General features: G+C 39.8%; 1 protein-coding gene across 1 annotated transcript in view; it reads right to left on the bottom strand.

Moving 5' to 3' along the window:
• Positions 1-15,506, bottom strand: part of epha6 (eph receptor A6) — a 729,322-nt gene that overhangs the window by 639,524 nt on the left and 74,292 nt on the right. Inside the window, exon 2 of the mRNA XM_072260500.1 lies at positions 7,049-7,113. Coding sequence (XP_072116601.1) covers positions 7,049-7,113 — 65 coding nt within the window. The remainder of the gene's footprint in view (positions 1-7,048; positions 7,114-15,506) is intronic.

Genomic DNA, 15,506 nt, shown 5'->3' on the forward strand with positions numbered 1-15,506 from the left:
AGAAAAAAAAGTGTTCCAAGGGCTGCAGCAAGCTGAGATTGAAGAAGAAACATTTTTGAACAGAATATTTGTCACATATGCATTGAAACATACAGTGAAATGTGTCATTTTGCACAACGACCAACACAGTCCAGGGATTACGCTGGGAGCAGACCCCAAGTATCACTCTTCCGATGCCTATACACTGCATTCAGCTCACTAACCATAGCTAGTACATCTTTGGAATATGGGAGAAAACTATCACCCAGAGGAAATTCACACGGTCATGGGGAGAACATACAAACTCCTTATAGATAGCGATGGAAGAGAATAGGTTACAGAAACTAAGCAACTTATTTCTGGTAGCTCAAGGTTGCTCTTGCAGACAGAACTGATAAATTCTGCAAAACAATCATACAAACTGACTTTGTTTTGTTGAAGTTAGATGAATTGCATGGTGAACAATATAGAAAATTGGAAGTATTGCAAATGAATTGTTGTTTTACCTGGATATTGGAAAGGGTAAAGTTAAAATAACAAATTTGACATGCTAAAGTATCAAATTTGGGATTCTGCTGTGAATCCCCAGGATATTTCTTAGCCTGCTATCAATTTTTGTTTCCCCCACAAAACATCTGGTTCACATTTGAGACCTCGTCCAAGGCAATGCTGTGATGTTTCATTTATATTGTGAAGTTTAATACTTGACCATTAAAGATCTGGGAGACTATCCAGCATGTCTGCGCTGCAACTTAGAGAACTGCATTCTTAGTAAGTAGATCATCAGTAAGTCTGGGTGACTCACCACTGACTAGAAAATCTCGTACATTGCATATCCTATGAAGATAGGTTGACTTGGTTAGGACTTTGGTCTTTGGAGAGTAGGAGGATGTGAGGTGACTTGATAGTGGTGTACAAGATGATAAGAGGCATAGTTAGGGGGCTAAGATGATGAGAGGGTAACAGACAGCCAGCACCCTTTTCCCAGAGCAGAAATTACTATTATGAGGGTGTATAACTATAATATGTCTGGAGGACAGTATCCGGGGGGGGGGGGGGGGGGGGGGTGGAATGCCAGAGATAGTTTTTTCACTCAGAGCTGTAGGTGCATGGAATGCACTACCAGGAATAGTGGTAGAAGCAAATATATTAGGGATATTTAAGAGACTCTTAGATAGGCAGGTGGATGGAAAAAAAAAGGAAGGCTATATGGAAGAAACAGTTAAGTTGATTTTGGAGTCCGTTAAAAGGTTAGCATACATCATGAGGTGAAGGACCTGTACTGTGCCGTGCTGTTCTTTGTCCTAAGTTTTATGCATACTAAAAGGAAAGGTTGAAAAACAAATCAAATTATGATATTCACTGTGGTACAAAAATTACTTTTTCCGCCCATTATTAAGTAATTCTATCCCCGCTATCTTTCAAGTTGTTTTTTTTTAAGTGACATTTTGCACATCAGATATTACGTACATCACTAGAAGCATGCAGTTAACAATTCAATACAGAGCTCATGGTCATAAATTTAGATTAACTAGGCAAATCCCAACTAGACTGACGAATATAAAGAGATATGCTTTAAAATTAAATAGATTTCTCTATCCATTCAAGACCTTGGACATAGTTCCCAAATTTAAAGACCATCATTCACATGAAGGTGTATTAAACTTAATAAATACTGGGTTACCTCTTCGATATATCATTGTCTCCTTAACAAGTAACGTGATAAATTATGTTTATACTCCTAACAAAACAGGATGCCATTTGCCCAATCATGTGCACACTGGCTCCCGAAAGAGCAATTCCATCAGTCCCATTGCCTCTCTTCTTATTTCCCTGTAATCCTGATTGATGTATTTTCTCTCACACACGCCCACCAATTCCCCTTAGGTTCTTTTTGCCAAGGACTAACACCAAAGGGCAAGTTATAGTAGTTCAATGGCCAACCAACATTTTTTTGGGATGTGGAAGGAAATTCAAGTCCCAGAGGAATTCCACATTATCCTGGAGAAACACGCAAATTTCCCACTGACAGTGCCTGAGGTCAGGATTGAAACTGGGTTCCTGTAATTGCAAGACAGCTGCACTAACTGTGGCACTTCTGTGACATCCTAGCTGAAATTAGCTGGAACCAAGGATTAAATTTAGTCCAAGGTAATAAGATGAAATACTGTATCCTTTCCCTGTTGACTATAATAGTCTTGCATAAAGTGTATTTGAGCAAGTGCAGGCTGACAGCACTTAACTAAATGTCACATGGTTTATGTTGGCAGTGAATTAACAACCTGATGAGATATGACAATAAGGAAACCTGTAACAAAGATCAATTTTCTGACAACATATTTATGAAATAACAATCTTTGCACGAGTGACTAAAAGAAAGCACAAAAGGGTTGCCAATTTTCAGACATTATTTTCAACAGTCATCAAGAAGAATCTTCGAGCAATGATTCAGCTTCATTATAAATTTCTTTATAGTTTGCTTCAGCAAATCAAGAAAGCCTGATGTTGCAGTGAAGATTGTCACTCGCTCCACTACTAGCACACTACAGTCTGATACATATGTTCTGATGGGATTTAGAAGTAATATCAGTGATGTGCTGAATGTTTATGCACAAAATCTCTTATGAAAACACAGATGTTGCATTTAGCAGTCTTGAGAGGTTTCACTGAGGGTCTCTGTAGAACAAAAGATTTAATTTGCATTGTCATTACTGATTTGTCTTTAATTGTATGAGTTAAACAATTCACTTACCTTTAGATTTAAATCTCTCCATTCCTCAAATGTACTAAACAAACAATCATGTACAGATATATACAGCTGTACAGATACTTATTTAATACGACACTTTATCTTTAATTTTAGTTTCTAATCAGATCTGTGTATTTAGTTTCTTTGAGCAGAATTACATATCACAGCAATATATGCTTTAACTAACACAGCAATCTTTGAGTTGCAATTGTTACATTGCTGCTGTAATAGCGGAGCGGCACTTCAAATGTTTTCAATAGGGCTCCAGGTGCAAATTTAATATTAATTTCAATTAGCTGTACTTTAAAACAAGAGCTTCCTATTCAATGTTGGGAGAAAACATTGCTGTAAAGAAATTTATTTCCTGCTTATAAACTAGTGCTGCTGCCCAGTTTAGGAGAGAGAGGTAACTGTTTGGTCAGCTCGTCAGACATTGAACTGCCGGGTACTTATAAATTTACACACTACAGAAAAACACAGTGCCTATACTCATGTTGGTGAAAGTATCGTTTGCCATCCGTACTCTTGCACACAACATTGGAAGAACTTAGAGTCATAAAGTCATGCAGCATGGAACTTGCTAACTTGTGGGACAAAGGTATGAAGAACAGTTCTGTTCTTTCCCCTAACTTCTGCACATGTTCCCAAATGTGTTTGCCATTTCAAAGTACAAGGAACATGATTTAAGGTTCTACATATCAGGATTTCATGCTATTGAATGAATATAGTCAAATACAGTACATCAGTGCAGTATTCTGGACATTAATATTTGCGTTTGTTATCAATTGCATTCAGAGAGTCAAGAACACTCGTCAGTAAATGCTTGCACAGCAGCAGTGACACTCGGCAATAAAGCAGAACTGTGCTGCCTGCTGCAAGATGACTAGAATCTGAACTTTTCAAGAGACATCGATCCCACTGGCAGTCAACTCTCCAATCTATATTACATGGCCGCAACAGCAAGCAATAATCTTGGCTCCGAATAGGAAATACAATCAGTAAGCAAATGCTATAAAGGGTAACATAGGCAATAATGCTATTAGAGGTATGATATTAATAACCACACTCTTGGAGAGGGCACTGATAATTAAAAAATAAGTGGAACACCAAATAAAAGTCAAGTATATAGACTTGACAAATCAACTAACAAAAGTAGCCTGGGGAGTGAGTACATACAAAATGTTCAAATATGCCTCAGGATCAAAGGTCATTTAACAACTAGAAAACAGGCTTTTTAATGTTATGCCATTTTAATAAGGTAAATGTTATGGTTAATCTTGATAAGCAATAATTTAGGGAAGTGTGACGGCAAAATGATATAATTTTACAGACTTTATGAGTGACAAACTTAATTCAAATAGTATTAAGCAACACACATAAAAATTGCTAGTGAGCGCAGCAGGCCAGGCAGCATCTATAGGAAGAGGTACAGTCGACGTTTCGGGCTGGGACCCTTCGTCAGGACTAGGATATATACACTAGGATATCAAATAGTATTATATAGTTATGAGGAAAGAATTTATTATAATCGATCAGGACATTGAATTAAAATATTTTACAGTGGAAACAATCTGACAACTATTTAAAATATTTCATCATTTTCTTTTCTGAGGTATAACCACCTCAGTTATTGCCCATCTCTAATTTCTTTTCTCTGAGCAGGTAAAGAATCTGTTGAAAAATAAAATCTCTATTGGAAGAGAAACCCATCTGTGACTAATTAAAGAGATTAGGGGTAAGATTTGATTATAATGGTTTACACTGTTGCTGAGAGTACTAGTAGTTTTAGAAGGCTGCAAAAGGTGGCCAACAATAGATAAATATGATAATAAAAATAAATCAATTAGCAAGAGATATAAAATACTTTGAGCTTTCATAAATATGTAAATGAAAAGAAAAAGTAAATATGATCTTTGAGGCAGAGGAAGGAGAAATTATAATGTCGAATAAGGAAAGCTCAGATATTAAACTAATATTTTTCAGTTGCTGTTACAATAGGAACTAATGAACTTACCCGAAATGTTGGGGAAATAATGTGATGAGACTGAGGAATTTAGAGTAATCAGAATTAATAAAGTGAATGCCCTGGAGAAATTAAAATGATGAAGTCTCTTGGATCAGATGACCTACATTACAAGACTGTGAAAAAGCTGCCTATAGAGGAAATAAATGCATGAATGATCTTCCAAAATTCCTTAGTATCTGGATTGCTCACAATAGATTTGAAGTTATCATGTGCAATACTGCTTTCAAAAAATAGGGTTAGTTTAATGCTAGTTGCCAGGACATTGCCTAAATCCATTATTAAGTTAATGCTAATGGGCACTTGGACATCATAAGGAACTGGTACTTGTGGTCAAGCACCCTCCTTTGCACCCTCCGAACGCTCATCTTGCTGCCCATGAACGGCAAAACCCTGCTTGGTGGCAAGACAATATCAACACAAGTTGGTGACTACAAACTTGTCCACCTAACAGCTGAGAAACACTTTCAGCCAACTATATCAGATCCACAGATTTACCTGGCTGTCAAGCCACTGGTTTGGGACTGTCTTGATGTTCAGAATCTTTTTTTTAAGTGGTTTTGCCAATTCTAAAGATAATATCAATTTACTATTTTAACTTACAACTGAGTTCACTAAATTATTTCAGAAATAAAAACTATCTCTGCCTAATAATACGTACTTCTGTCTCTAATACATTTCATTAGCATCGAACTGAATGGTGTTCGGCTTCAAAAGTCAGCTGAACTCTGTACAGATTCAATTGGCAGATCCCTGTTTTAAGAGACTTTAAAAAACCCTCATTGAAGTGCGGGCGGCAAAACCCCAAGGAAGAGGAAACAGCAGAGCTCAGGTCTTCTACCCAGGAATCCTAAACTTGGGGAGGAGTGTATATTCAAAATAGTTTCAATAAATTTAAATCGTGTTTAAAAAAAATTAAGTTTTTTATGAAAATGAAAATAGCTAAGGAGATGATAGCTCCCAGTGGATGTCATATATCTGGATGATTATAAGGCATTTTGGTCAAGCTTCAGACATGTTTGTCATGTAAAGTAGATGTTTGTGGGATTGATGACAATAAATTAGCATGGAGATAAGATTGATTAAAAAATTAAAAAAGGTTAAATGTGTCTATAACCAGTTAAGGGCAAAGTGATTAGTGCTGGGCCTTCACCTATGTACGATTTATCTTAATACTTTAATATTTTCTTATGACAAGGCAGACTATTCAGCCATTGAGTCCCTGCCAGTTCTCAGGGCGATCAACTTAATCCTGTTCACTTATTTCTCAATAATCTATTTTCCCTTTCATGCCTATCAACTCCTCTCTGATTCTTCATGGACCCTTTACAGTGGCGAATTAGCCTACCATCTATACATGTTTGGAATATAGGAGCGAAATGGAATATCCAGGAGAAACACACACAGTCACAGGAACATTGCACAAACTCCACACTTACAGCATCCAAGCTCAGCATCAAATCTAGGCAGAGGCACCACCTGGTTGAAATGACTTAATGGCTTAAATAAAAGGGCAGTGCATAATGTATAGAAATTTACCGATATCACAGAGCTGAGTGGAGGAGGAAGACACAGAGTCTGCCGAGGGGAACAGATAGATTGTGAGTGGGCAAGAAGTGTCAGGTATTATACAATGTACAGACCTGGCTGCAATATGTTTAATCTTTTACACAGTGCTTACTGCATTTTTTCACAAATTTATTGCTGTTAAAAACTGTATACACATGCTGTCGTACTGAAGCTTCCAGGAGGAAAATAAAATCTGCGCTTAGAACAGAGCTCTACGTGGATTTGTCAGACCATTATGTGACAATACTGCATCAGACCATTTTCTGGAGTGATCTCAGTGAGAATATATCAGAAATGCAACATAGTGGAATTTGTGGCTTCATTGGCACTTCACGTAACATCAACCACAGTAGCAATGAAGTAGGTAAATGTGATGGTAACAACGGCATCAGCCATACACTTCTTAGCACTCCAATAATTTAATTAGCAAAAGGATAAATAATCAGTTTAAAAAGATCACATTGATATCATCTTTTCCACTGTGACATCTTAATGTGGTTTAATCCAAGGTTCTATCATTAATGACTTTAGAATATTCACCATACTCACTCTTGAGCAATTATGTTATAGGTTTATTCCATACATAATAAAAACTCTGTAAAAGCAAAACAAGCCATGACAATGACCAGAGTTACAAATGTGAAGGTCTGATTTCTTTGTTAGTTAAGCTGCCATTTATGACCCACCAGTTCTAAGCACAAAGTAAATGAATAACATTTGCAACTCACCCCATTTACTGGGTAGGCCTTCCATCCAGGTTCTCCGAGTGCAGCTGTTGTATCCAGCAGCACAACTGGAAACAAGTAAAATAACAGAATTAGCATGATTTGCTCATTTATTGTCACTTCATTGAATGCCTAATACTACATTACTTTCCAACTGAAAAGTTGGTATGAGCCTTCCCTGCCAAAGATCATCATGGGGTACACTCACAGGTGAAGCTGGCTGAGCAAGTATGGGGAAAACGTGTAGGTCAGTCATCCATCCTATCCACATGCTCTCCCCAACCTACAGATCCTAAAATTAAGATTTGGACCTTTAGAATGCTCAGAATATCCCAAAGCACCTAAGTGCCAATGAACTACTTTTGAAACATTAATATTGTACAATAAACAATGCAGCATTTAATCTGTACACAATCCCTCTGCAAAAACATCAGTCAGGAATGATCAAAAATGATGCACACTGAATAAAGCAACACACATCAAAGTGGCTGGTGAACGCAGCAGGCCAGGCAGCATCTGTAGGAAGAGGTGCAGTCGACGTTTCAGGCCGAGACCCTTCGTCAGGACTAACTGAAGGAAGAGTAAGTAAGGGATTTGAAAGTTGGAGGGGGAGGGGGAGATCCAAAATGATAGGAGAAGACAGGAGGGGGAGGGATGGAGCCAAGAGCTAGACAGGTGATTGGCAAAAGGGGATACGAGAGGATCATGGGACAGGAGGTCCGGGAAGAAAGACAAGGGGGGGGAGGGACCCAGAGGATGGGCAAGAGGTATATTCAGAGGGACAGAGGGAGAAAAAGGAGAGTGAGAGAAAGAATGTGTGCATAAAAATAAGTAACAGATGGGGTACGAGGGGGAGTTGGGGCCAAGCGGAAGTTAGAGAAGTCGATGTTCATGCCATCAGGTTGGAGGCTACCCAGACGGAATATAAGGTGTTGTTCCTCCAACCTGAGTGTGGCTTCATCTTTACAGTAGAGGAGGCCGTGGATAGACATGTCAGAATGGGCATGGGATGTGGAATTAAAATGTGTGGCCACTGGGAGATCCTGCTTTCTCTGGCGGACAGAGCGTAGATGTTCAGCAAAGCGGTCTCCCAGTCTGCGTCGGGTCTCGCCAATATATAAAAGGCCACATCGGGAGCACCGGACGCAGTATATCACCCCAGTCGACTCACAGGTGAAGTGTTGACTCACCTGGAAGGACTGTTTGGGGCCCTGAATGGTGGTAAGGGAGGAAGTGTAAGGGCATGTGTTCAACCCTTGTTCAATCCCTTCCGACCTATGTTCGTGACACTTCTCACGCTCTTAAACTTTTCAATGATTTTAAGTTCCCTGGCCCTCACCGCTTTATTTTCACCATGGATGTCCAGTCCTTATATACTTCCATCCCCCATCAGGAAGGTCTCAAAGCTCTACGCTTCTTTTTGGATTCCAGACCTAATCAGTTCCCCTCTACCACCACTCTGCTCCGTCAAGCGGAATTAGTCCTTACTCTTAATAGTTTCTCCTTTGGCTCCTCCCACTTCCTTCAAACTAAAGGTGCAGCTATGGGCACCCGTATGGGTCCTAGCTATGCCTGCCTTTTTGTTGGATTTGTGGAACAATCTATGTTCTGTGCCTATTCTGGTATCTGTCCCCCACTTTTCCTTCGCTACATCGACGACTGCATTGGCGCTGCTTCCTGCACGCATGCAGAACTCGTTGACTTTATTAACTTTGCCTCCAACTTTCACCCTGCCCTCAAATTTACCTGGTCCATTTCCAACACTTCCCTCCCCTTTCTAGATCGTTCTGTCTCTGTCTCTGGAGACAGCTTATCCACTGATGTCTACTATAAGCCTACTGACTCTCACAGCTATCTGGACTATTCCTCTTCTCACCCTGTCTCTTGCAAAAACGCCATCCCCTTCTCGCAATTCCTCCGTCTCCGCCGCATCTGCTCTCAGGATGAGGCTTTTCATTCTAGAACGAGGGAGATGTCTTCATTTTTTAAAGAAAGGGGCTTCCCTTCCTCCACTATCAACTCTGCTCTTAAACGCATCTCCCCCATTTCACGGACATCTGCTCTCACTCCATCCTCCCGCCACCCCACTAGGAATAGGGTTCCCCTGGTCCTCACCTACCACCCCACCAGCCTCCGGGTCCAACATATTATTCTCCGTAACTTCTGCCACCTCCAACGGGATCCCATCACTAAGCACATCTTTCCCTCCCCTCCTCTCTCTGCATTCCGCAGGGATCGCTCCCTACACAACACCCTTGTCCATTCGTCCCCACCATCCCTCCCCACTGATCTCCCTCCTGGCACTTATCTGTGTAAGCGGAACAAGTGCTACACATGCCCTTACACTTCCTCCCTTACCACCATTCAGGGCCCCAAACAGTCCTCCCAGGTGAGGCAACACTTCACCTGTGAGTCAACTGGGGTGATATACTGCGTCCGGTGCTCCCGATGTGGCCTTTTATATATTGGCGAGACCCGACGCAGACTGGGAGACCGCTTTGCTGAACATCTACGCTCTGTCCGCCAGAGAAAGCAGGATCTCCCAGTGGCCACACATTTTAATTCCACATCCCATGTCCATTCTGACATGTCTATCCACGGCCTCCTCTACTGTAAAGATGAAGCCACACTCAGGTTGGAGGAACAACACCTTATATTCCGTCTGGGTAGCCTCCAACCTGATGGCATGAACATCGACTTCTCTAACTTCCGCTAGGCCCCACCTCCCCCTCATACCCCATCTGTTACTTATTTTTATGCACACATTCTTTCTCTCACTCTCCTTTTTCTCCCTCTGTCCCTCTGAATATACCTCTTGCCCATCCTCTGGGTCCCCCCCCCCCCCCTTGTCTTTCTTCCCGGACCTCCTGTCCCATGATCCTCTCGTATCCCCTTTTGCCGATCACCTGTCCAGCTCTTGGCTCCATCCCTCCCCCTCCTGTCTTCTCCTATCATTTTGGATCTCCCCCTCCCCCTCCAACTTTCAAATCCCTTACTCACTCTTCCTTCAGTTAGTCCTGACGAAGGGTCTCGGCCTGAAACGTCGACTGCACCTCTTCCTACAGATGCTGCCTGGCCTGCTGCGTTCACCAGCAACTTTGATGTGTGTTGCTTGAATTTCCAGCACCTGCAGAATTCCTGTTGTTTGCACAATGAATAAATCTGGCCAAGTCTCTCTCTATTATGAATGAGAATGGTTACTGAGGAACTGACACAGCACATTGTTAATAGATGCTTGGAGACCCACTTATCCTTTTGGACTTAAAGCTCAGATCTTTGATTCAAAAATGCACATATTACTATATTTCTATAGTTGGATGCCTAGCATACACGTAGGTGTCTTCAGTAGTTCAAATGCTTATGGAAGCACACTGTTCCTTCTCAGTGCTTTGTATCTATTAAAGAGTTGCTGTGTGCACAGTGTGACACAGTATTTAATAATTTATCCATTGAAAAAAAATTATGACCTTCATAAATTAAACATGACAGTTTTATGCACGATCGTCACCTTTTTGTTGAACAGCAGCACACTTGCTAAATAGCACAACAACCAAATGGGTCACCTTTTTGTGCTGTAAAATCAGATTCTTGAACTTAGCTGCAATGCGTGCATGCAGGCAGCAACTCATTATTTATTGAAACACTCCTGGGCAAGGCACCAAACAGCAGGTGTGCAACCAAAATGTATTGTAAAACAAACTGCAATTTTCCCCAAATGAAGCTCACACAAGTGAATTACTGGGAGCTAATTGTAATACCCATTCGTTTATCCAGATTTCCAATAAACTTGCCGAGATACGTGATAGCGTACCACATTTTTATTGAATTCCCCAATGTCTAATTTAACAACATATATCCTCATTTATTTAAAATGCTGCACAAAATTCTAACCATAGGGTAAATACAGCTGGTGAAAATATAAACTCTCGAATGTCATCTCCACCGCTACAGTACATAATCAAAAGTACTGCAAAAAGAAAATACTAATCTTGAAACATTCCAGCTGTATATTTGATTCCTTGAATGTAGTTATCACAATATTCATCTCAGTTATTTACAAATGTGGCTTAATATGTTTCTTGGCAGCTTATTAGGTTAATGCCAAGTTGCTCTTCTGATGGAATGCATCAATGATATAAAACGCTATGTGGACAAAATGGCTCTATTTTTATCCTACCTTGCAGATACCTGCTGTAAGGATCTCAGCAGAATTGAATTTAAACAGAACATTTTCCCTGTTCGTGTAATGAGACCCAAGGCACACGTGAAAAAAAAAGAAAACTCGATATCATTATTTATGTGACTGAGTTTTGTTCTGAACTATAGTGAAACTGCAAGGGAAAAAAAAGCATTTCCTCCCAGTGTGAATATTTTTGCTCATCAAGGTTGAATGCATCAATGCACAGCAAAGGACCATTTATCACTTTTATTTTATTGAGTTAGCATCAATCCTTCCCGGATGTATTGCAGAGATCAAATAAAGAATATGGTAGGGACTAAGGACATGGGAGAAGGACACAGTATCTTGTGAGTTCAGGCGAGGGAACAGTGATATCCTGGAGGATTTCAATATTACAAAGCAGGAGGTGTTGGAAGTCTTCAAATGCATAAAATAGATAAATTCCCCTGGGCCTGACTGAGTGTGTCCCTAGATGTTATGGGAAGCAACAAGGAGATTGCTTGGGCCTTGGCAGAGCCACAGGCAAGATATGGGTAGACTGGAAGATAACTAATGTACTTTTCTTTTAGGAAAGGCAGCAGGGAAAAAAAGGAAACTACAGGGCAGTGGCAAACTTATTGGAAGGGATTCTGAGGGACAGGATTTATTTGTATTTGGAAAGGCAAGGACTGACTACCAATAGTCAGCATCGCTTTGTGCCTGGGATATCACATATCATGAATTTGACTGAGGGTGGCGGGGTGGAGATACGTCTCTTCCAAAGAAGGTGTAAGCTGCTCCTTCCTTCTGCGAGCTTGCAGGTCACCCTTGGGCAGGGTCTAGCACCTGCTTAGCCCACAATCAGGATCATACGAAGCCATGAGAGCAAGTGGCGGATGGCCGTATGAGCAGCCAGTGCATATCACAAATCCTGGTTATGCGACCACTGACACTAGGCAGACAATCTCTAAAGAGTATAGATACTGGCTGGAGTCGCCTCTCAGGTAAGGACACTGTCGAGAAGGAAGAAATGGCAAGCCACTTCTGTAGAATTTGCCAAGAACAATCATGGTCATAGGTCATGAACACCCACATCACATGACATGGCCCATAATGATGATGATGATGATAATGACCAAGAGGATTGATCAGGAAAGTAGGAAAGTACAGCATGACGCATTTTGGAAAGTTAAACCAGGGCAAGACATACACAGTAGATGGTAGGACCTTGGGGAATGTTATTGAATAGAGACACTGGGGTACAGATAAATAGTTTACTGAAAATAATGTACTGAGGAAGATGTACAGTATGCTTGCTTTCATCAGCCAAGGTAGTGAGTATAAGAATTGCGTTGTTATGTTACAATTGTCCAAAATGTTGGTTAGGCCACACTTGGAGTATTATGTATGGTTCTTGTCACCATACTACAGGAAGTATGTGATTAAGTGCAGAAAAGATTTTCAAGGATACCTCCTGGATTGGAGGTTGAGTAATCAGTGGAGATTGAATAGGCTGGAACTGATTTCCCTGGAGTGTAGGAGAATGAGAAGTGAATTTAAATGATAGAGGTCTATAAAATTATGAGTGACACAGATAAGGCAGATAAGCAGCCATTGTCTAGAACTTGAAGGCATAGGTTAAAGTGAGAGAACAGAAGCTTGAAGGAGATCTGAGGGGTAAATCTTTCAGGCAGAGTAGCTATTTCATGGAATGAGTGCCGGAGGTGCTGAGGGAGGCCAGATGCTGATCGGCAGATCTATATGCCTTCAATTAGTCAAAAGGAAGGAGGTTAAAATTACTATAGAACTCAAACTCCCAATGCATTTTAAATGAACACAGTGTCTCTAAATAATAATAAACAAAAGGTCAAGTTGTTGTCTGTGGCCAGCAGCTAACTTCAAATGCAGCCATCTGAACGTAAGTGTGGGATTTATGTAACATGCTTAGAATGTGATATGTACTGAGTGGCAGATGCAACAGCATCTGCCACTGGATTCTACATGGAGCCTGGTCTCATTGGGATTCCCCAGTATTACACCAGTCAGATCTGGCACTGGCTCTGAAATTTCAATGACTTCATTGTGGATTATAATCCTGCAAATTACAAAACAAAGGGATTTCCTTTATATATCCGATTAAAACAAAATATTTTTCTGCTTTAATTAACTTCAAGTATTTCAATGTAACTCATTTAACAAATTACCTTAAATTATATCACTTCCTTAAAAACTGTTATTACTCAGTAATTTTGACAAAATATGAGGTGTGTCCTTGGTTTATGTAGTATAGTGTATTCTTGGAATAGAACCTCTGCACCACATTGTCTGGAGCCTTCTCACTGTCTGACTCATGTTGCCTCAGTGCAAAGGACACAGAGACTGGCCTTCTGCCTCTGGCCTAGACCAGGCATAGACATAAGGAGACCTTCACCAGTCACTGCAGTTGGAAAGCTAGATTCTGCAATGTCTGCACAGGTTTTAATTTCTGATGCAGTTTCTTATTAGTTTGATGCAAGATACGTCCTTTCCAATATGTAATATGAGGCATCCTACTAGATTTTATAATAAAGACACTGCTTAACTTTTTAAAAAGATGTTTGTCTCTCAAGACAACCAAAAGACCATAAGATATAAGAGCAGAATTAGTCCATTTGGCCCATCAAGTCTGCTCCATAGCTACGTAGTGATTAGCATAACGCTATTACAGTACGAGCAACCTGGGTTGAATTCCTGTTGCCGTCTGTAGAGTTCGTACAGTTTTCCTGTGACCACGTGGTTGAATATCTGCCTGAGTGGTGCCTTAACAGCAACCTCTTACTCAATGTCAGCAAGACCAAGGAGTCAATTATTGACTTCAGGAGGAAGAAACCAAATGTCCACGAGCCAGTCCTCATCAGACGATCGGAGATGAAGGGGGTCAACAACTTTAAATTCCTCAATATTATTATTTTGGAGGACCTGTCCTGGGCCCAGCACATAAATGCAATTTTATTATTATAATTATTTCTTTCTTTTTGTATGTGGTAACTTCTACTTTGAAAAAGGCACAGTCGACAACTTCATGCCAAAGAAACAACTTTATCTCGAGCTTCAAAACGTTACGTATATACAGAGGGTTTCACAAACCGTACGGCGTGGCGGGAACACTATGTACACGAGGGCCACCGGAAGAACAACAAATGGAAGTAGACCCCCCCCCCCCATGATATCCTAATTAGTATTAACTTACTTTTAATTATGCTCATATTATAACATTGTATTTGCATAGTTTTGTTGTCTTTTGCACACTGATTGAAGGCCCAAGTTAGTTCAATCTTTCATTGATTCTATTATGGTCATTATTCTATTTTGGATTTATTGAGTATGCCCACAGGAAAATGAATCTCAGGGTAGTATATGGTGACAAATATGTATATTGATAATTAATCAACTTTGAACTTTGAATTTTTGAACATGGGTTTCCTCTAGGTGTTCTGGTTTCCTCCCCTATCCCAAAGACCTATAGGTTAGTAGGCTTGTTACTGTGTTGTATCTCTAAATAAAATATAGCAACAACTTTTATAGTATGTGCAGCAATAATCTGACAGGTATATATGACAAATTTTGAATATAATAAAATTCTTCCAATTTTAATAGAGAATACTTTTTTCTCTGGACATCTCTGGATCAGACAGAGCAGAAACATTATCAAGTTAAGCAAAAACAAATAAATTTGATCTGAAAATCATTTAAAAGATATTAAAGATATTTATTATTGTTACAGTCAATCAGTATTAGAATCTTAAGAAATATTATTTAAACTTGGCAATGTCGTTTGACCATTTCAAATGCTGGAAATTTATCACACAAAAGATAACTATTGTAAGATAGCTTTGCAATGCCCTCACTGAAAATATCAATAAGGAGTTTTTGCCATTTCAATAATAACATTCTGACCAATTAGAATTTAACAAATAGATGCCTAAGTTCACTGAGAATGGACAGCATTAAATCAATACATTACGTAATATCAGATGTATGTTTATCTGGGTCATCTTCAGCTTTTTTGATTTAATAAAATTAAATTAAACTAATGAAATTAAAGCAAAATATTCAACTAGGAACAAAAAAGACATGTTAAAATTTACTTGGTGCAAAGAACTGGAGATACTGGAAATCCAAAACAGTGCTAAAAGAGATTAATAGTCAAGTTACATCCAAGGGAAGAAAGTTCATGTTTTGGGTCAAGGACCCTTCAGCAGAATTGGAAAAGTAAGGCAAATGCACTTTAAGTTGCAGAAAGAGAAAGATGGAAAGAGCAGA

This window comes from Mobula birostris, chromosome 6 (assembly GCF_030028105.1).
Source record: "Mobula birostris isolate sMobBir1 chromosome 6, sMobBir1.hap1, whole genome shotgun sequence".
Lineage (NCBI taxonomy): Eukaryota > Metazoa > Chordata > Chondrichthyes > Myliobatiformes > Myliobatidae > Mobula > Mobula birostris.